We start from the raw sequence: 23,600 nt of genomic DNA, 5'->3' as shown, positions 1-23,600 counted from the left end.
CTCAAGTTACATGGTGGTGGAATAGAAATGTGACACAGTTTATTGTTGCTTTAATCACCTGGAGAGTGGAAACAGCTGCTGTATTTTGAAGGCTAAGAAGAAACATTATATAAATTCTGTCACACGTTACTAGGAAGGAACATTGTATAAATTCTACCACAGGTGACTAGGAAGGAACATTGTATAAATTCTACCACGGGTAACTAGGAAGAAATAATGTATAAATTCTACCACACATAAGTTGCAATGAATCTAAAAGTAGAAACAGCTGCCTTTGTTAGGCTTTTCTACAATTGACAGAAAGGAGCCTCTCTTTCCTCTGCTCAGTCTTCCCTATTACTTGGTTAATTTCTGTTATACAAAAATGGTAGAGTTGTTATTAAATTAAAAATTATTTTATTGCAGTTTTTTAAAACCAGTATTTCCTTATAACTTAGAATATTTGGTGTAGAATCAGGCAAAATGAGGGTGAAGGAACAAGGCTGGTGTTAATGTAGCTTTCTTCCCTCCCTTTATTGTTGGTTCAGTTGTATTACAGGCATATCATCCTTGTGATAGAATTCAATCTTTTTATATAATAAGCTTGAACTAGAAAAGTTTCCCTAAGTTTGTGTGCATATACAGAATTGATTTATTAATTGGTTCATGGTTTTAAAATACTAATATAATCTATGGTTGCCCATATAAGTATTATATATAAGAAAGAATAAGGTTTATATATAGTTCATTATTTTTGTTAAAATATAATAACAAGTTTATCATAACAGAAATATAACATAGTGGTACAGAAAATCTTCCTTTGTTTTGAGACTATAATTTTTGTGTTAAATTTTATGCAACTTCTCATATAAATATATCTAGGTTGTTGCTTAGAAATAATAGGTTTCATACATTTAAAAATGTAGATACCTGTGTCAGTTACATTTTAAAGTTATACACTGTTTTAAGGCTATGTATTTATTCTTTAGAAAATATGACTTACATGAGTATCTTCTGATGGACATAATATTGACAATATACACATGATATTACTTTTAACAAACTGCCATGCAACAAATACATTAAATGATGAAGAAATTGAGTATATATGACCTTATCTAATTGACATTCACATTGAAAATTTACAACATAACCAATACTGAGGATGTTTTTCTCTTACATTTGGCAGTAATCAGTTTTTACAATTTAAATTTAAAACTCTTCTGAGTGTAGGCTTGGTGAAGCTTAGCCTTCCCCCTAGTCTGTGACAACCTGAGGCACTAGACATTTCTCCCTTATTTCGCTGTCCTCATAGGGAACCTTTTTATTTCTCTTGGGATCTATCCATGAGTTGTGTATTACAGCATTGTTAGGCATGGGGTCAGCTTCAACTATGGAAACAACTCGTTTTTTCATTTTGCTTTTTAAGACCTTTTGAAATTTTTGTCTGGTGAATGCATACAAGAGAGGGTGGAATATAGTTGTTCCATAAGCCATGACTAGAAAACACAATCTTAATTTTACTAAAAGGTCACTTGGGCCTAAACATAAAATTGTGGTATTTAAAACAGAAATCGGTGTCCAACAGAGAAGAAATGTAGAAATAATCAATAGAGACATCTTGAAGACTCTTTTCTGCCGTTCCCGCCGTTCCCGGTGCCGTTTCACGGCTCGCCGGAGGGCAATTATGACAGAGACTGAAGTTCTCACACCAAAGACCACGTTTCTCCCTCCACTGCTCTGTGACATGTCTGTGGTCTCGTGTGTGGTTAGAGAGATTGTCTTTTTCTTTCGAACTCTCTTCTTCTGCCCTGTTGAGAATCTGGTGCCTATCCGGATGTTAAGAGCCTGAAGTATCTTGGTGTATGTGATCAGCATCACTATAACTGTGAAGAAGAAGATGGGGATCTGAACCAGAAGGTGATAATACATCCCCAGCTCGGTGTAGTACTCACTTGTGCTGACGCACAGCAGTGTCTTGTTTTCCCATGCGTTTCCACTTTGAAGACTGAAAAAATTTACTTCAATGAAGGGAATCAGGAATGAGAAGAAAGAAAAAATCCAGATGGATGTCATTAGCATTACAGCCCTGCCCATTGTCAGAATTCTGTTTGCGGGTTTTACAGAGATGTCATATCTGTCCAGAGTGATCGCAAAAACGTTGATTGCTGTCGAAACACTTGCAAAGGAAACACAGGCTTCATGGAAACAGCAGATGAGAGCAGTGTTACTCTCCAGTGAGAGCAGGAGGATCACTATAGTTAGAGGAATACATCCCACACAAATTATTACATCAAGTACATGGAGATTCATTGTAATAATGTTACTGACTGAGTTGATTAAGTTGGATTTCATGCAGTAAAGTACCAATACAGTAAGGTTGCTGCCAAGTCCCAGCACAATTTCCAACATGAGAAATCCAGTGAGAGTCACTTGGAAGCTCAATGGGTATGAAAGTGGTTGGCGCACACTGGAGTCGACGTCGTCAGGGCCATCTCGCACGGTGACGTTTGATTCAGACTGCATGTTGATTTCCAGAACAGGAGAAAAACACATTCTTTTGGAACAGTTGGTGTTTCCCCTGAAAAACAAAATAGAATATTTGATATTTGGCAGTTTACGTGACATATAAGACGTGGTATTCTTCGTAAACAAAAAATATCTTTTTATCATGTACTTAGTTTAATTTTTAATTTTGTAAGCTATTGATGCAAAATGTAGAATTGGGAAACATCAAGCCTGCATTGATTTTGGTGTTTTCTTTTTTTGAAGAAATAACCATATGGGGATCATTCCTCTGTAGTGCAGAATTACTATCCATACTACAAGAGTTTACTTCACTGGAAATAACTAAGGTTTTATTTTTAAAGAAATTATACATCTGAATAAGAGCACTGCTTAGTGTGCAAAACTAATTTTGGTCCAATGGTTTGAGATTCCACTTAAACAGTGCTGTGAGTGGATGGAAGGTAAATGCTGTCTTAACATGCTGGAGCATGGTCAGTGTGGGTGCAGTTAGTCCTCACATACGGCACTAATTCATCTCCACCGTGCCACTGTCTTACCCACTCCATTTCAGCTTCTGAGATATCAACAATATGGACATTGAGGTCATTTCTCAAAGGGGCAACTGATGGGAATTTTGTATATCATGTAAATATGTCCACTGCATTTTTACAGTGGACTTAAAAAATTAAAAAAGACAGTATGCTAAAGTAAAAAGCAACAAGCTTAGTAAAAAGCTTTCCTATGGCTGATGTGTTTTGCGACCACACCCTCTGGTGTGTTGTAAAAAGAGGAAATTGAAATTTGATACATAGTAAGAAGTAGATGATTTTAAAATGGTTTTATCAATGTATTATTTTGTTTAATTTGTGAGGTAAAAATTGAAATTCCAAAGAATATTCTGACACCCATTTTCGAGGAAGCTTTTAACCTTCACGTTACCTGTGAGACATTTGGTTCACATCAGCCAGTGAATAATTTTGAAGAAAAATTCTGAAGTGAACATTCATCCAAATAAGTATTTTGGGAGTTTAGAATCATTTATAAAAATTGTGTCTGATTTTTCTGAGATGTCTACACTGAACAGCTTAAAGTTAAAATTCAGCTTAAAACATGAATTTATACATGCAAGTATATTTCACATCTCAGGTATCGCAATTAAACTGCAAAATATTCCAACCTGAAGTATAAAAACTAATAACTTTCAAAATTCCTAATGACATTTTAATTGATGTTACCTTTGACAACTTTAGGCTTGTTATTTTAGGGCACTACTTCAGAAACATGACAACATTGATTTCATTTGAGCCATAAAGGAAATTACTAGACACATATTTATTCATATAAAATGGCGTAGCTTACTGAAATCCTATAAAAATGGAAAATTTTAAGAGTGCCAAGTTTTCTGAACTGACAGACTGAACATCAGGTCTTTGTTTTGTCACATCACATTTATAATTAATAAAGCAGAATGACAAGTAAGAGCAATGAAAGAAACCACATTTATTTTCTCCCATGGGTGTGCATGCATCTTCTGACCTACCTGTTTGCTGTTGCCTTATGGGCCTTTTGGCTCACCATGGTAGTTTTCCACAAATTGATACATGATGTCATTGACAATTTTGACATGAATTTTTTCCCTGACAACAGTGTGTTTTATTTCATGTCTTGTAGGAATTCATTCTTTTGTTATTTGAGTACTTCAGCTGTACAAATTGTGATGGATTTCTAAAGAACAGCACACAATTTCCGTGTTTTTTTTTCCTCCTCAGAAAGTCATGGGCAAACGAAACTTCATCAAATGATAGAAATTGCACTTCCTTTTTGAAAGAATATAGATTGTGTCTCTTTGTTTTCCAGAGTATGTGAAAACAGAAAAGGAAACATAATGTCTCTAGCTTCTAAAATGCATTTAGATATCCATTTGTTTGCAGTCTGTTTCTGCAGCAGTTCTCATTATTTCAAAATGATTTCTTGATCACATAATTTGCTTTATATTATAAATCCAGTACATGCTCTTTTGATAAAAACCATCTGCTATTTAATTTGGTTTGTTCTCATTAGAAGAGGATACATAATTGGTCATAAAGCTCAGATGGAAAACTCTATTAGTCAAATCAATTGATGTGAATATCTGAATAGTACAGAAAACATTTGCTAAAGCTCCGTTTTGCTTACTGATATATCATGCTGTTTTCCTTTTTCAAGGTTTTGCTTCACTGTTTCTTGCAGAATCCAATAGTGTCCATAATTATGCTGTGTTAAAGTGTTAGCTCTTCCTTTTTAAAACATTTTCCCGTAGTCTTTAGGCTTTTACAGTTCTATTTTCTTTTCTTTTCGTGGTTATTCTATGTAACATCTTCACGGGATGCTGACAGCTTGTTACGTTCCAGCTGAGCTAATCCGAGGCTTTAACTCCTTAGTTTCTTAAAAGTCCTGTGTTACAAGAATACCTAGCAGTTTGTGGTCCAGAGAGCTGGAGAGCTTCTCAGACAGTTGCGTTCTTCACATCGTCAGTTGTATATACGGAATTAGTTGTGGGCCCTTGTGAAAAGGTGGAAAAGATTAAGAAATAAGATTCCTAATAATTTTGAATTAAGTACAAGTTACTTTAATTAAAAAATTAAAACCATCTATAATTTGTTCTCAAAATAAGCAAAGTGTATTGCAATGGGCATAGCTATAGTCATAAAATGAAGTTTCTTAAAATAAAATTCCTTTTTCATAACAAAGATGGCATATATTACCCTATTTAGCAGCAGAGTGAGCATTAAAATATAGTCATGAGAAAGACTGAAATTTTAAACTATTTTTCTTCTCTTTTAGAAGCTAAGTTGAATATTTAGAGATTATGAAGTTAGTATTTACTAAACATACTGCCATTATCCCTGGTAATAAATTTAACATGTCCTGCATGATGGGAAATATTGCAGCTTGCTTAGTTATTAGCACATGGCTTGAACTTTTAACTCATTAAAACAGATTCTGTGATAAGACACTATAAATCTCTTTTGATGATATGCTCATGTGGGTGAAATGTAAACAGTAGTAAAAAAAAGCTTAAGGGCAAATTAATAATTTTCAGCGAACATGCCTGATCACAATCTTAACATAAAACAGGTAAATAGTAAGCTGGCTTCTTATAAGAAATATAAACCTTTTTTTTTAGCACTTGAGAAATGGTATACTAGTGACATTAAAAATATTTAGTATATCCAAAATGACTTAAGAGCTAATGTCTTTGGAGTAAATTATAAACATCAGAATAGTTTTTGATTTAACAGTACACCATAAAAATTACATTTAAAATACATCACATCTTAATAGAAGTAAATTTAAAAATTGCCTATTTACCAATAAGTATAGGAAAACAAGCAAACTTAAAAATTTAGGCTAAAAATTCCAAAGTAATTTTACCCCACTCTGCTGTTTCAAAAGCAGCTGTCCACTATAATAAGGAACACATCTTACCTCTGTTAAAGATTTGACCACTTCTTGTTGTAGCTGAAGCATTTCCAGTTTTGATTGTTTCATTTTGTTCATTTGTTAGTAGAGGGCTCAGGGAAGAGGGTCATAAACCCTCTCCAGAATGACCTTAATGAGACTGTGTCTGTCCTGTGCCATTGTTTCAGCCGTGCCGCTAATGTATAGAACGGGCAACAGTACGGCTCTCAGCTGCAGTCCCTCACTCTTCCTACTGTGGAGTCAATAGGCATCTGAAAATACGTAATGAAAGTAATTCAGCATATTGAAGGCTTCTTGTCTCCAGGCAGCCTTTAGATCCAGTCTTTCTGAAAAGGAACGCTGCTTTTCAGAGGAGAGTCTGCTCTGAGCAGCTTTTGCAGAGTGACAGCCTACCTTGTCGCTTCTCCCTACTGCAGAGAGATGCAGTGCATTCACTAATTTTGATTGGCCGGTTGTGTTGGTTTAAACTGCTTCCTATGTATGGAAGGGCTCCCCCCACACCCCACTTTATATAAGGATGCTGTTTAAAAGGCTAAGTTTTTAAGTGGTTGTTTGCTGCTCTTAAATGGAATATGAGCAAATTGGTCTTTTTAAAAATGTGTATTTTGCTCTGATTCATTGATTCCCCAATGCCAAACACAAGAAAATAGGGGTTTTTTTTTGTGTGTATATGTGTGTGTCAGAGGGGGTTACAGAGTAAAAAATGATGCATTTTAAGGCTAGATAACTGGATTTGACTATTTTAGTAGTTGTGTGTGTTTTGGGTTGAGGTTCTTTGTTCTACAGATAGAAAGTCCTGCGTCTTTACAGTGAACCAGGTTTGATTTCAACTTATTTGTATTCAAGTCATCTCTTTGTATTTCAAATTGTGACCATCTCATTGTTTTGTGTCATCTTGACTTCAATATTCATTCACTCAGATATTCCTTCATTTTGTTCATTTGTTCATATTACTAATCACATTGACTTAAGGTGGTTATAGCATAAAACATTTGTAAATATTCCATTGCTTGCATGGTGGTGGAGCATCAATATGAGTAATTTGTTTCAGTTTTGGGAATGGTAATCTCAGTCCTCATCTGTGCTTATATTTTTTGTGTAATGACCATTTGCTATTAATATTTGATCTCACTGGGCTATTTCTATTTTGAAATGAACATCTTTCTTAAATATGGTGTATGGTGATTGCTAATGCTGCTGGTAAATGTGTATGGTAAAGGAAGAGGTGTAGTCCTCATAGGCTATAGAGCTAAGCTATGTTAAAATGATTGTAAAGAAACAAAAGAATGTATAAAAACAAAATATATTAATTTAAAATTAAATTTCTATGTCTTGTGGGTACTTTTAAATATATTTCTATTCTTGTTCGTGAGGATACATACTTTTTTAGATTGAGATATATGTTGTGATTAGGTTCTTTCTAAAATTACACTTATGTGTGTATGTGTGTGTGCCTGCCATGGTACACATGTCATGGTTAGAGGACACCTCTCAAGAATTGGGATGGAACTTAGGTTGTCAGGCTTGGCAGTTTGCAATGTTACCCACTGAGTCAAAGAGGAACACATTGCTGATGGCTGTACTATTAATGTATTAATCATTACCTATTTTCAATATTTTAGAAATAGTCTTGAGTTTTCAAAGTGTATCCTAGATTTTTTTTTTTAAATTTGTTATTATAGAAGCTGGCAGTGTTGGCACACACCCTTAATCCCAGCACTCAGGGAGACAGAGACTGGTGGATGTCTGTAAATTTAAGGCTATCTGGTCTACAAAGCGATTTCCAGGACAGCCAGAGCTGTTGTTATACAGAGAAACCCTGTCTTGAAAAACAAAAAAGAAAAAGAAAAAAAGAAAAAGAAAAAGAAAAAAGGAAAAAAAAAGTGGAGTGTGGGTGGGTTGAGGATTTAGCTCAGTGGTAGAGTGCTTAAGGCCCTGGGTTTGGTCTTCAGCTCCTAGCGGGGGCAGGGGGTGGGGGTGGGGAACAACAGAAATATATCATTATAAATTTTTTTAATTTTGAAAATATGATTTTTTATAATTTTTGGTCAGTGGTCAAGCTTTACTGGTGAGTAATTGATAAGTACGTAAGGTTTGAATTGCATTTCTTTAGAAATTGAAAGTAATGTGGATGTTTTGTTGTATATTGTGAAAAATTTCTGCAAAGCTTTGTGTTGTAAGATTTTGGTAATGCTAAAAATGAAAATGTTGTGCTATTTATTATTCATGCATTTAGAGTGCCAGATATGTTAAAGACATGATGTGGCGAAGATTGGAAATAACCAAAAATAGTCCTTTTATAATTATTTAATTTTAATACAAAGGGAGATAAGGGAACTTACAGAACCAAGGGTCTGATGATAAAAAAATATTATTTTAAAGTAAAAACTAAAATCAGAGGGAACATTTTAGCATCAGCTGAGAATTATGATTGGAATATGGAAATTATTAACATAATAACAAAATCTATATAGTGTTTCCCTGCCAGAGAGTTAATTGTTTGCTTAGGTTTATTATCAAAATATCTCGATTAAGTAGAAAACAACAAAGGCAAAGAGAGATCTGTTGACTTGCAGAAGTCTGGGTATGTTGTACCAGTCCATTAGAGCCCTGTAAGCCACTGTTTGAGCTAGTGGGCCTGTCCCCTTGGAATTATAAAAGTATATGTATTTAACACTGGTTGACCTAAGTTCACTCTCTAATTCAAGCAACAGTATAGCTTTGGTTTTTGTTGTTGAAGGATATTTCTGTGCTTCTCTTCTCTCTTAATGGGATGACTTTTCTAAGTTATAGTCAGATTATTTTGAGAAACAAAATCTGAATTTTTTGTAAGTAGTAATTGTAGCATAAAAGCTCAAGTATGGACATTTCTGTGCATTCCCTGTACAACTGAGCTGTTATTAAAGATACACGAGAAGCCACAAATAGCAGTTTTTAAAATACAATACTTAGTCTAATTTTTTTGCATTATTGAAGCCACAGATTTGTTTGGTACTTGTAGGTTTCTAAAATTTTCACAAGATAATTTAAAACCCTCTAGTTTTTACTAATAAACTAATAATAATAATAATAGATACTAGGTTAAGAATCAGGTTAAAAAACTGGGTGTAATGGTACATACCTTTAATCCCAGCAAAGGCAGGTTGCGTTTCTGAGTTTAAGTTCAGCCTGGTCTACAGAGTGAGTTCCAAGACAGCCAGGGCTACACAGAGAAACCTTGTGTGTAAGAAAATCAGATCATATTATTTTTATGAAAAATTGCATATCAAATTACATATTAGAATTTATGAAGATTCTTGTTTCTATGGTATCTGTTTTTTTCACACTTATGCACTTAATACAAGTATTCATATAAGATACTAATTTTGAAAGATGCTACAGCTGGTGATTTTTTTTTTATAGGTAAAAGTTTCTTTTTCCTTTTTTTAAAACTTTTATTTTTTGTAGATGCCACATGATGCGTTCTGATCCCACCTACCTCCCTGTCCACTCACATCCACCCTCTGCCCTTGCAACCTAACCCCCTCCACTAACCGCCCCCACAAAAAAAAAAACTCAAAAGAAAATCCAAACAAAACAAAGAAGCGAACAGAATAAAAACTAAAACAACAAAAAGAATTTTATCATGGAAGCTGTAGTGTGGCCCATTGAATCAGACAGTTTGTCTTTTAGTCCATTCATCTTGACAGTGTTCATTGTCACATGTCGCTAGTCTGGCTGGAGGCCTCTGATTTCTGCTACAGTCTCAATAGTGGGTTCTCACTGGGGCTGGTCTTGGTATCCTGCTACTGTCCTGTTTCGGGGAGATCCTGCTGTTTTGGATCTTCAGTTTCACCCCCTTCACATGCTCCAACAGTTCATGGATATTGGGGGGGACCCTAGCTAAGACAATCTTGTATCCTAAGAGTCTGCTACATTCATATGTTAATCTTAGAGTTTTTGAAATAAATTACATAGACTTTTCTATATATAGACAATAATGTCTGTACACAAAGATATCGTTTGCTTCTCCCACAAACATACATGTTATATTTATTTATTTTCTCAGCATCTGATTTTAGATTGGATAGAAGTATATTTGGCAGCCGTCTGTCATGAGTCTTGAGCATCTCTGAATCTTCTTGTTGAATTTGACAAGAATGCAAGCTCTGACTGTTCTTTATCTGGTCTCTTTCCCAGGGATGTTCTCCCTTGAGGGATGAAGTAATGACTCCCCAGACAAAGAACAGATGGATAGATTTGCTCTGCTTGTTCTGAAAACGATCCATTTCCAACTTTGGTCTTCTTCAGCTGTGATAGAATCCCACATCATTCTAGAGCCCATGGTAGAGGGCCATGGAGTTTTTAGATCACATACCTTCTGTTTGTGTCTGTGAAATAGTAGCAGACTAGCATCATGGCTTATAAACAGATTGGATTGTATCCCAGAACCTTTACAATTTTTGATATTTTTGGTTCAAGGACATGATATTGGCAAAGGTAATGCTTTGTGCTATTTTGCCTGTTTAAGGTAGAGCAGTTGTAGAGAGTAAGTCCTCAAAGCTACTGCTCTACCTGCTAGTGAATTTAGTGAAAGATGCAGTGAATAAAGCTGCTGGATGGTGCTTTGGCTGTTGTTCATTCTCTAGACTTGGAGGGAAGGGAAAATGCGAGTTCATGAGTGAGACAGCAAGCTGCAGGGACACAGGGCAGTGTGGTGTAGCCATCGAATCAAGAGCTGCAGTGAAAGGTGGCAGTAGTGAGGACACAGAACTGAGTGGACTTCTGTGTGTTACATTCATCTGCTGAGCAGTCACCGTGAGATTTGGATGTAGATAGAAGGGTTTCATATTGCTGCAGGTGTTCCTTGTGCCTGCATTCTGAGGTTCCCTTCTTTCCTTTTACTTCAAACTCAGCTGCCTAGGTAAAATCCAGGTGAGAGGAGCCTCCTGAAGAGGAAAGAATATACTCTTGTTGCTGAAAACAGCGATGTCTGTCAATTTGTGCAGACTTTGTGGGGGAAAGCTCAGTCGCAAGGAGGAGACACTGAGTCAGGCTAGAGCTGCAGCAGGAGGCACGGGGTTGGGGTAGAGGAGGGAGTGTGTCACCTGGTATGAGGAGCCAAAGCGAAAGAAAAGCCTTCCCATGTCACAGTTCTCCCTTGCAAGACTCCCATTCTTCAATCCCTGGGCCAGAGAATAATGTAGCCTCTTAGAGGCTCTGACTATAGTTGCTCTGTTTGTTCAATTTCTTGTTCTGTGATTTGCAGGCAAGTAGCAACTGTTCAAATTCAAAGAAGCTGAAGTATGGCTGGGGTCGCAGGACCTACCCATTGCTCTTATTCTGTTATTCTGACAGCTCTGCTGGATAAATATCTAATGCTGTGATTTTGGTGTCCTTATATAGATAGTATGGATACTTTCAGATTTTAAAGGTGACTCTCACAGTAGTGGTTTACTATATGTCAAGAGGGATTTACAAAAACCCAATAGAAAGAAGAGAAATCACAGCTAGTTCAAAAGCCTAGTGACTCTTGGAGAACTCAGTCTATTTCTAGGTACAGCAGTGTTGATGTGGGATGTCCTGTATATGTGATGCTTTTATTAGTTGATGAATAAAGCTTTTTCAGCCAATAGCTTAGCAGAGTAAAGCCAGGTGGGAAATATGAACACACACACACACACACACACACACACACACACACACACGAGAGAGGGGGGGGTGTGAGTAGGCGGAGTCAAAGAGACACCATGTAGCTGCTGAAGGAGGCAGATGCCATTTAGCTGCCCAAGAAGCAAGAGGTACCAAACAACAAGCCTCATGGTAAAATACAAAATAATGGAAATGGGTTAATTTAAGATATGAGAGCTAGCTAGAAATATGCCTGAGCTGTTGGCTAAACAGTATTGTAATTAATATAGTTTAGTTTGATTATTCGGGTCTGGTGACCAGGAAACCAATAAGCAGTCTTTGTGTTTATACAGTGCCACCCACCTGACCCAGCTACCAAGTGCACCCCCCTCCTACTCTCTCCTTGCCTCCTCCCTCCCTTCCTACCTTTTTCTTTCTCTCAAAATTTTGATGCTGTACTGGGGATTGAACATAAACCTCATCATACTAGGCTAGTATCATTGAGCAATGAATTGTAAAATTCTCTTCATTTGAGATAGTTTTACTATGCTAGTCACAATGGCTTTTAATGACTATCTCTAAAGTATTAAACTTAAACTATTTCCTCATTAGTTTTGTTTGTTTCTGTACTAAAAATTGAAGCAGGCTGTAACATGAGGACCTGCTTGTTGTTGGGGTTTCTGTCCCTCCTGGTCCTCGCAGAGGTCTATATTAGTTATAAACTGATTGGCCTAGTACCTCAGACTTCTTATTAACTCTTATAACTTATATTAACCAATTATTCTTGTCTATGCTAGCCACGTGGCTTGGTACCTTATTCAGCGAGGCAGTCACATCTTGCTTCTTCTGTAATGGGGTCAGGACTATAAGGAATGGGTTTCCTTCTTCCCAGAATTCTCCTGTTCTCATTGACCACTTCCTGTCTGGTTGTTATGCCTTTACTTCCTGCCTAGCTACTGACCAATCAGCATTTATTTAAAATATAATTGACAGTTTACAGACAATTGTCCCACACCAGCAGGCTTTCCTTCCATGACAGGCACATCCTCTGGCTTTGAATAATATCCCTTCAAGTACATAACTTTTGAGATGGGCTAGTTGCTTGCTGATAGTTTTTGTTAACATGAACTCCCTGACATATCTTGTGACTTTAGAGCATGATGTACCTGTTCGGCAGTAGGCCGACCACAGTAGTTTGTCCACAGACATGGCTCATCTGGCCTTAGTGTCATTTTTTGTTTTGTGTGAAGGCTGGGTGGTACCACCTAGTTGGAACAAAAACATGCCGTAGCTTATCACCTAAAACAAAGCCCCTGGTTCGTATGAACCCTCGATTTGCAGAGGTTCCCATGAATATCTGGGCTCGATTCACCTCTTCTTTAGCTAAGAATCTAATGTAATCCAACTGTGAAGTGGATATAATTGTTCAACTTTCGTGACTCCAACCAGTACTTACTCAGACTAGCTTTCTTATGGTTTAAAACATCTCCCATTTCTTTTAAATCTTGCCCTATTTCCAGCCTTTTCTTCAGGTATGCCCTTTAGAAACTGACAGCTTAAATAATTTCCTTGAGACGTTAAGCTATGAAAACAAGTTGCAGCTGCCATAAAGACAGTTTGGTTTATAAAGCCTGCAGTTTGCAAATTTCTAGTTCTGCCTGGGTCAGTTATTACACTTGATATGACAATGTCCATATATGCATGTGTGGTGAATTTTGGAAATGGGAGTTTTCAGTATCCATAGTAGCTTTCAGTTGTGAACATGTGTTCTGTGTTTCAGCCTGAGGACTAAAGGGTTATCCCTCATCCTACCCCACCCCCAGTCACATCTCCACTTCCTTTCCCTATTAGATCTCTGAGGTTTGCAGTTGTGTTCAGAGAGAGTTGTTACCCATCTCTCAGGGTTTATGTGTCCCTACGCTCACATCAGAGTTGGTGGAAATGATTTACAGTGTGCTTTGGCTGGTACTGTATCCTCCAGTGCCTGCTGGCCCTTCCCTAAGTTTAGCCTCTGCGAGGTGCATTCATGGACTGTTTCCTTGCTCTTTGTGACCATGTGGTGAAGAAGGACCTGCAGATGGGTATGATTTTGCTTTTGCATATGTATCCTCCACGGATTCTTATATTCCTGTTAGCACACACTCACGTAGCCTTTAGTAAATCAATAAACATGTTACCTAAATAGTCTTCCTGGTGTCTGCTTTTAACTTTTCTGGGTACTCAGTTGCTCCTGTCCAATGTGTCCCTCAAGCCAACTGTCTATTCTGAGGTCTGGGCTGATTGGTACTCTGACCCTTGCTGCCTGATGATTCTGAGAAAGGTTTGTATCAGTAGAGAACTTATCTTTCTGTTGTCATGAATGTGAACTGTGTTCATTCCAGTTCTTCCCATCCATGTGGAAGCTGGAGTAACACATACTGGGATTTCATTTGGGTTTTTATGGACTCTATATATCTTTATGTTGGCTCTTCTGACCCATTGATGCTTATGTCTCTAACTTTGCATTGGTCACCTTTCATCTCTCACAGTATGGTTTTTACAGTTCTCGTGGATGTCAGGTGGATAATTCTGAATTCCAGTTCTATTCATATTACTCTTTAGAGTATTTGGCCTTATTATCAGAAATGTATATTACATTTTTTTGAATGGCCTTTTCCATTTACTGAAAACTCTCTTTCCCCTATTTAATCTATAAACATAGAAAACTTGATACATTGAGTTTTGAATGTTGAACTAACCAGGCATTTCTGAGGTATGCCCTACTTGGTCATGATAGAGTATTCTTTTGATATTTTATGATTTTATTTGAGATTATTTTGATACTCTTTTGCCTGCGTGTTCATGAGGCACTTCTTTTATCAGCTTCGATTCTTTCCCCTTAGTATGTGATCAATACTACATTATTATTACAAACTTGGATATGTTTTATTTTATATCACTTATTTCAGAGTGTTTTCTCACAGGACTTAATCTGTAGATCAGGCTGACCTCGAACTCTCAAAGATCCACCTGCTTCTGCCTACTGATTGCTGGGATTAAAGACATGAGCCACCACTTCTGGCAAACAAAAAATGCTTACACCTCTATTAGCTCTTTGATGAGGACTTGTTTTTAGTGAAGGTGGAGTTGTGAAGTCCCCAACTATGATCGCCAATTTGTTCCTTTCTTTTTTCACTTTTCCCAGCTTTAGCTTCATGTGTTTGTATACAGAATGATCACGTTTAGAGCTGTTATTGTTCAAATGTTTTATCTCTAGTAGAAATCCTGGTGTTAGTTTCAGGTTTGTTCTGTGTGGTTTGCAATACTTATATTTAATGTATTATCTGTGTACCTTTAAGATATTTTTCCTAGACACTAATGACTCTTTTTTCTTTTTAAAGTCTATTCTGATTTTTTGTATGAATTAGAATGTAAAGCAGGCACATTTAATGTAATAGTCACATGATTAGACTAGTTTTCTCCTTTTTATTCTGTTTACACTATGCCATTTTCCCCTTTCCTGCCTTTTTTTGGGATTAAGTAATTTTTTAGCTTTTCATTTTTATTCCCTATTAGCACACTAACTTTATCATTTATTTTTCTTTAGTGATTAGTTCAAAATTTAATGATGTAGATCTTAACTTACCACCATTTAATTACAATATGTTGTATATAATATTAGAACCTTACCACATATAATATCTGTTGATTCATACCATCCTTTATGTTGCCTATTTTACTTACGTTGTAAGAACTTAAAAATATTTCATTGCTGTTTTTGCTTAGCCAGTCATTTTTTAAACAAATCTTACCTTTTTTGTTTGTTTGTTTGTTTGGTTGGTTGATTTTTCAAGGCAGGGTTTCTTCTCTGGGTAGCCCTGGCTGTCCTGGAACTCACTCTGTAGACCAGGCTGGCCTCAAACTCAAAGATTTGCCTGCCTCTGCCTCCTGAGTGCTGAGATTAAAGGCATGCACCACTACTGCCAGGATTGATTTCTTTAAATTCTTAAATATTTACAATTTTTGTCTCTTTTCATGGCTTTTTGTGCAGAAGAGACGAATTTGGGTATTATTTTCATTCTGAAAGATTTACTGCAACTTTTTTTGTAGCAAAGGATTGTTGGCAATAAATTCTATTTTATCTGAAATATATTCCTTGAGTTTTCATTATGTTTTGCTTGATATAAAGGTCTATGCTAACTCTTTTGCTTAGGTAGTAATTAGTTTCTGATATTTGTGGTATCATTATTCTTTGTTTCTTCTTTCTGTAATCTGTCTTTCCCCTGTGGATCCCTTCTAAGTGTTCATTTTGCTTCATTGTTTTTGTAGTTCATTATGATGTGCTTTGTTGTTTATTATTGCTGATTTTAGATCATTGCTGTTCTTGGATATGTGCTTTTGATGTGGTTATTATTGCTGATGCTAGACTTTTTAAAAAGTCAAATTAAAAATATTTTGTATCTTCACTTTTAAAATACTTTTTTTTTTTTTTTTGGTTTTTTTCGAGACAGGGTTTCCCTGTAGTTTCTAGAGCCTGTCCTGGAACTAGCTCTTGTAGACCAGGCTGGCCTCGAACTCAGAGATCCGCCTGCCTCTGCCTCCCGAGTGTTGGGATTAAAGGCGTGCGCCACCACTGCCAGTCTTCCATCTTTAACTTCTGTGTTAATCAGAGATAAATGCATATTTTTTTTACTTTTAGCCCAGACTTCCTCCTATTCCTGCCTGCTTTGTTCTGTGTAATTTATTCTTACTTTGTTGACTGTGCTCTGGCATCTTTTCTCTTCACCACCCTGCTACTGTAGCCTGTCAGAGATGTACAGAGATCTCACTTCCTGATGATTTGTGTACCTATGCCATCCAAAATTGGTGATTTTCATAAAAAAACACAACTCTTTGTCTGAAATATTTTTAATTGAGTTTAATTGCAAAGTAGAAAAACAAGCTTTAAAGTGTAATAAAGATCAGGACTATCAAGTGTTGCTATGACGAATACTCATTTTTATGTGTATTTTGGCATTTTTTCCTCTTCATAATGTTTTCCTCATTGACAGCGTATAAAAAGTAATGAATTAGGACTTTTAAATAAAAGTAGTCAGCAATAGGAAGGAAACTAACAGGCAAAATGTCAAGAATAGGCTTTTTTTATATTTTAATTTTGGGTATCAGACTAGATCTAGGCAGTGCTGCAGGCATCACCTCACCTTTACTGTTGTGCTTCTCTCCACAGCCTTCAACACAGCCATTGCCCCAGCTAGCACTGCTGTATCTTCTTGTTGTTGTATTGATGATTTGGTTTGTCTGGGAGAATAAAAAAAAAATTATTTTTATTTTTTTGTTATTATAGAGTTTTTAAAAAGCTATCAATTGAACTAAGTAGCAGTGGCTTCTTAAGGATAATTTTTATACTTAGAAACATGAAAGCCAACAGGTCTTTTAAATACAGATGAATTATTTACATATTTATATATATACATATAAAATCTTAAAGAGTAAGATTACTTATGAAGACTAAAGATACTTGAAAAAAACTACATGTTCTTACAACAATTTGTTCCATTCTTTTTTTCCTGTAACACAGTTATTCCTCCCCCGCTCCCCACACAACAGATTTGTACTGTAAGAATAGCATCATGGTGCAGCCTGTAGCTCCCAGAGGTAAAGCACACAGTACTAAATTTCCATCTGTAGATTTTAGTTTTATATTTCATGTTATTTCCTGACTTAAAGTCAAATTCGAAATGAATTTAAGCTTTCAAGGACTAAATTTCTGTTGGCTTTTCTTAAGTAGTTACATAGTATACTAGTTAGTTACTCTGTAGTTACGATAGACATTTTGTTACATACAATTAATCATCGATTATTTCCATTTAACCATATTCATCATCACTTGGAAGTTACTTTTTTCTTAAATTTTAATTGCTTACTTTTATCTTACTTGGTTAGCTTTAAAATGATTGTTAACTCTTGTTACATGTCTGCATTCCTGGCAAGCCTGGGACTTCCTTTGGAGACCAATTTGATCTCTGCCTCTGCTTAGGAGTGCTGGGATTAAGAAATGCTACTACCATCACTCACAAGACTACCAGCAAGTTCAATATAAATAGTGGTGTCAATTATTTCAGATTGTTGAATCAATAAGCTCATTCTACTAGAATAGAATGTATGATATATTGTAATTTTTTGAATATGTGATATAGCAAGAATATTTCATTTAAAATTATAAAATATAATTGGTGCACTGTCTTTAGAAAGCTGAACAGAACCTTGTTACCTGAGGAAATTACTCTGTGAAAACATTAGGTAATTTAATGTTGAAAGTTTTGACTAATTATAGCTTGTCTTAGAAGAGTCTTAATTTGTAGTGGTTTATTTTCTATGCCAAGAACATGGAACACATTGGTGTTACTGATGTTTAGGAAATGGAGTCATTTAGATAATGGGTGAATATAACCCTGCCTGTTGGTCTCTCTTAATTTTCTTTTGTCCTCAGGTTATATATATATTAACTCTTAAGACTCATATAAAAGTGGGAGAATTGTTGCACTTCCTAACACCTAAGTTTTTATGAATATTATACCACTAGAAGGTAAATATTTATGTCTTACTGTCAGCTGTAGTTCTTACTCACTTTCATGTGGGAATGTGATGTTGTCTAGAATAGAAAATCACTCTAGGTCTGTGTGGCCAGACCTTTAACCACTATTTAGTACATTCTTTGTCTCCTTGTTTGTTAGGTACTAGGGGAACAAGGAAAATAATGAGTTTGTAGTTCATTTAGACCAACTTACCATGATGTCTGTAGTAGGCATTCATTTGGACCATCAACCAGCTCCCAAATCACAAGACACAGATGCTTATTATTAATTATGAATGCTTGGCCTTTTCTTATGTGTGTCCCACTAGATATTACAATTTATTTTTAACATGTTTTTATTCATTTACATTGTGATTTAGCTTTTTACCTTGCTTTCCTTCTGTATGTCCTACTCTGTTTTGCTGACTGGTGGCTGCCTGACTGGCTGACCCTGGGCGTCTCTTTCTCTCTCTTTCTCTCTCTCTCTCTCTCTCTCTCTCTCTCTCTCTCTCTCTCTCTCTCTCTCTCTCTCTCCCTCTTTCGTCTTTGTTCTCTCTCATTCTCTTCTCTTTCTCTCCTGTAGACAGTTTTTTTGGGGGGATTGTCAAATCACAAAAAAAATGACATGGAGACTTATTGTTAGTTATGAAAGCTTGGTTGATAGCTTAGGCTTGTTTTAACTAACTCTTATAACTTAAACTAACCCATTTCTAATTATCTATGTGCTGCTACATGCCTGTTCACTCTCTGTCCACTGGTGACTCCTAACATCTCTGTTCTTTTTCCCAGACTCTTTTGTGCCTGGAAATTTTGCTTAGCTAATGACTGTTCAGCATTTTATTAAACCATTAACAGTGGCACATCTTCATTAAGTTCAACAAAGTTAGACAATATACAGCAAGAACAATTATCAAGTAAGGATTACATTTACAGTATCCAATCCATTTGTATTTGGCAAATTCAGAGAAAATACTCTATTATTAATCCTATCTTGGTAAGTCCAAAGTTTTGTACCTAATTTACCTTCTGTCGTAACTAATTGTATAGTCTTCAACTTCATCAAGGAGCATGGAAGGATATAATATTACCTGAGTAAGCAAGAAGTGCAGTGCAAGCACCACTCCTAAACCATACAAATGTTAGGAGACAGTCACCCAAAGTTCTTCTGAAGTGTTGGGGCATCCATCTTTGGCCTATAAGCCTAGAACATCTTGCAGACCTTTATGTGAAGCAGGAAATTTGAAGGACTCTCCCACCTTGTTTTGGCAAAGTTCAGCAGTTGTTTTCCTTTGTATCCTGCAGAATATTTGGCAGAGTTTTCTATGAAGCAAGGATTATGAAGGACTATCCTCCCCTGTTTTGGCAAAGTTCAATAGTCTTTTACTTTGTGTCTACTTTGTATTGCATACAGCCAGTAGTCAAGGCAAGACCTGTTTTTTGCTCAAATGCCTAGTTTTACCACAATAAAAGCAAACTCCATATGGAAGTTCTTCAGTGCCCATCATCCTTTCTGAAGTGTTGGAAGGAGCAGATGTGTCTCACTGTTATGAAAAACCTCAGGTCATTCAACACTTAAATACCATATTCTATAGGTCCTTGAAGTGTTTGGAGATCACCTATTTATCTAAAATATATCCCTGTATGACCTTGAAAACATACATAACATGACTACAAGTTTGATTTTTATAGATGCCCAACTACTAACCTACATTTTATATCTTATATTATATTTTTTAAATTAGCTGCATATGCACAATACCCCAAACAAGAATAGAAACATGCATTTAGTATAACATAATAACTTTAAATTTTATCAATATACAAACAAGTGTACCAACTAAAATATTTGAGAGTAATGATTGTTCAAAAGTAATCTCAACAATCTAACCTTTTATCTCATCATTTTTGTACGTTCCCCTTTTGTTCTTAAGAAAGAGATCCCTGAATCTAATATCCTTTGTTTTTTTTCCTGACCATGATCAATAACAGTTTGTAGCCAAGCCCCCTAAACAATGACAAACATCCATATCCCACCACCACATGATCAAAAAAAACAACAACAACAAAGCCCACCCATTCTGCTTCTTGGGAATGTGGACATTGTGTTCATGTTGTCTGGGGGTGCTGGCATCTTTTGGGGACCCTGATAAAATTAGTATGATAGTCAAGTCCTGTCTAAAGCAGTCTGTGAGGCTAAACTATCTCAGCCAGCAGTCTTGCATTTGTTCTTGATGCAGAACTCTGAGATAACTGTAAGAGGCACTCTGAGAGACTAGATCACTGGGCCACCTGTTTTCATTGGTATATGGTCCCTTTGCTCTGAAAATACACACATTTTAAAGGTAACATATATATTTGCACTAACACAAATATGGACTGTGTGTTGTACACAAGTTAGCCAAAGATGATTTTTTTGTTGTTTTATGTTTGAGCAGGTGAAATATATATCACCTGTCTTATAGTTTTTCTATGTTTATTTCTTTATGTCTGTAGACAGGATTTTCAGGGGATCTTTCCCTGATCAAATCTGATCTCTGTCAACCTTGAATGAATCCACAGCCTTCTGTTTCCTCTGGAAACAAAAACATAACCTCTTCCCCAATGCAACAAAAATACTTGACTTCAGAATGGTTTTTTTCTATGACTGTCTATAACCTTTTTTTTTTTTTCAAGCGTACACACTCTCTGTAGCTGAGCCTGTCTGAGAGACTGTGGTCACAAAGCCTACTTTGATTCCTGTGTTCTGAACTTTTTAAAAAAAGCCTTCTCAGGCCGTATGTGGATATATGTGCCCCATATGTAGTTGGATAGTTTTTTTGGGCTGCCAGCTCACAAAAAATAACTTGGAGACTTACTAATTATGAACACTCAGCTGATAGCTTAGGCTTCTTTCTAACAAACTCTTCTAACTTAAATTAACCCATTTCTATTCATCTACATATTGCCATGTGACTTGTGGCTTTACCTCTTCTGAATATCTGTTCCCTTTGTGTTCAATGGTTTCTCCTCATGTCTCCGCTCTTTCCCATAGAAGCGGTTGGGTTTAGAGAAAAGTATGGCTGACTTGGCAGAATGAATGGCTTACCACTTACCCTGAGTTCCAGTCCTTACTAGAAGTTGTTTTGTGGGGGATGATTGAGTGCCACTTGGGATGTGATTGATTTTAGGTTATGTATTGGACACCTAAGCTCTAGTGCTGACCTGTATCTGAGGATTTGGAGTCCAGTAAAAAATAGAAGAGAAGAGACAGATTTGAAAGTTGTTTCATATAGGTGGGAATTGAATATGCAGCATACGAAATTCATTCTTCTAAGGAGGTGAAAGTGGTGATCTCTTTGAGCAGCTGTAGTACTCAGTGAATCAGTTCAGGGAGAGATGGCAGAGGCCTACAGAGGGTAGTAGCTAGGAAGGTTGGAAAGCTATGGCTTTCATGTGATAGAAGCCAAGAGAATATGGCTTGCCATATATTGTGAGATACCAAAGAAAATAAGAATTGTAAAGTTAGGAGTTAGGAAATGAGTATTCTCTTTTTTTGACTCTCAGCAAAACAGCACCTGAAATAAAGTGCTCACATAAGCACTGGGTCAGGGCACAAACACCAGAAATAAGGTGCTCGCACAAGCACTGGGATCAGGGGGATCAGGGGGCATGCACCAGAAATAAGGTGCTCACACAAGCACTGGGATCAGGGGGATCAGGGGGCATGCACCAGAAATAAGGTGCTCGCACAAGCACTGGGATCAGGGGGATCAGGGGGCATGCACCAGAAATAAGGTGCTCGCACAAGCACTGGGTTCAGGGTAAACACACAATAGAAATGCAGTGTTCACATGAGTACTGGAGTCAGGGCACATACATTAGAAATAATGTGCTCACACAAGCACTGGGATCAGGGTATATAAACTAGAAATAAGGTGCTCACATAAACACTAGGGATCAGGACATATAAACTAGAAATAAGATACTCCCATAAACACTGGGATCAGGGCACACTTACTGAAGCATCTCTTCTGTAGGACCCATTCAGTGAGCAAATGATTCTAGTTGCTAAACTTTGAAATATTACCTTGTATGTGTGTGTATGGGAGGGGTAATGAAGAAGCAATGTATTTAAGAATAAAATTAATTTACGGGTAATTAGTTTTGACTCTGAAGTTATTCTCAAAGTGTGATAACTGCAAATTTAGATTATAAGAGAAAAGGAAATCGGTGCTATATAGTATGAATGTGAAATAACAGATTCAGGGCAAGCTCTATCAGGGTCTAGAGGGTCCATCTTGTGATTATACTACATAAAAATGCTTATTAGCATTTCTTCTTGTATGTGTTAAATGTGTGAATCTCCAATTTGCCTCATTTATATACCTTGTATATAAATGCGTATTCTTTAATGATTTTTAGCAGTTTCACTCTATGTATGTATATTAGTTATTTATTGTAAAAAATCAAAAGTCTAAAACAAGCATTTATTAAATTACGGTTTTTAAATTAGTTCTCTGAGAGTTTCATTCAGGGTGTTTTAGTCATATGCACCCTTCCTCTTCCAGCTCTTTCCTGATTCATACCCCCTTCCCTGTCCACCAGCTTTAAAAACTCTTTAGCCGAGTTGGTGCTGTTCCAGCCTCGCTGGATGTTGCTCTCACCCTGGACAGTGGTTGGCTCAGCAGGAGCTGCACTGTTTGAGAGCTACAGGTGAGAATGTGCTCAGCTTCCCTCTTCATGCTGCGCATTGTCACAGCAGCTGTGCTTCTGTGTCTAGAGGAACCTGTTCCCTTGTTTTTGCAGGTGTAAATTATAATTATAATCCTATGAACATCCATGCCTTATTTTCTAAAACCCATGGGCATGCTATATTAAAAAAAAGAAAGTAAGATTACAGTTGCAGATAAGTTGGGGTTCTCTGTGTGGGCTCAGCCTCATACACGAGCTCTTAAACATGGGAGTCATTTTCAGCAGACGTCAGAAGCAATGAGTCAGAGAGATGAGGCAGAAGAGAGATTCAAAGTGTGCGATGGAGGGGGGGCTGTGAGCCTGGAGTGTGGGTGGCTCAGCAACTGATATTCCCTACCTGATAGCTAGCATAGAGTTAGGGAACGCAGACCCACAGCTACATGGAACTCAATTCTGTCGGAGACCTGAAAGCACATATTCTTCCTAGGATCTTTAATAAGTAATAGATGTCGCCAACACCCTTCCTGCCTTTTGATACCTCGAGCAAAGAAAGAGGTTGAGTCCACTGGATTTACAACTTATGAAGCTGTAAGATGGTAAATTGTATTGTTTTATGCATTTATTTTGTTATATTTAGTAATAATAGTTAATAATACACACGTCTGGAAACTCAGAAATATCACTTCAGTGGTTCTAGCTCAGGGTCTCATAACATTGCAGTGAATCATGTCCAGGGCTGGAGAAAATACTGCCTCCCTGGTGGTTGTGGGTGGGCCTCAGTTCCTTACCCTGAATTCTTTATAGTTAATAGCATGGC

The 23,600-nt window shown here is 36.7% G+C and overlaps 2 protein-coding genes across 2 annotated transcripts in view; one reads left to right on the top strand and one right to left on the bottom strand.

Moving 5' to 3' along the window:
- The window catches only part of Cog5 (component of oligomeric golgi complex 5), a 205,809-nt gene that overhangs the window by 49,057 nt on the left and 133,152 nt on the right, over positions 1-23,600 (top strand). The window lies entirely within an intron of this gene.
- Gpr22 (G protein-coupled receptor 22) lies at positions 1,237-4,113 on the bottom strand. Its single transcript, XM_038335920.1, has 2 exons — positions 4,028-4,113; positions 1,237-2,560 (listed from the first exon to the last, which is right to left on the bottom strand). Exons 1-2 carry the CDS (start codon positions 4,111-4,113, stop codon positions 1,237-1,239), a joined length of 1,410 nt encoding a protein of 469 aa, XP_038191848.1.

The sequence above is a fragment of the Arvicola amphibius genome, chromosome 7 (assembly GCF_903992535.2).
Source record: "Arvicola amphibius chromosome 7, mArvAmp1.2, whole genome shotgun sequence".
Taxonomy (NCBI): Eukaryota; Metazoa; Chordata; class Mammalia; order Rodentia; family Cricetidae; genus Arvicola; species Arvicola amphibius.
This window is presented reverse-complemented; position numbering and strand designations above follow the sequence as displayed.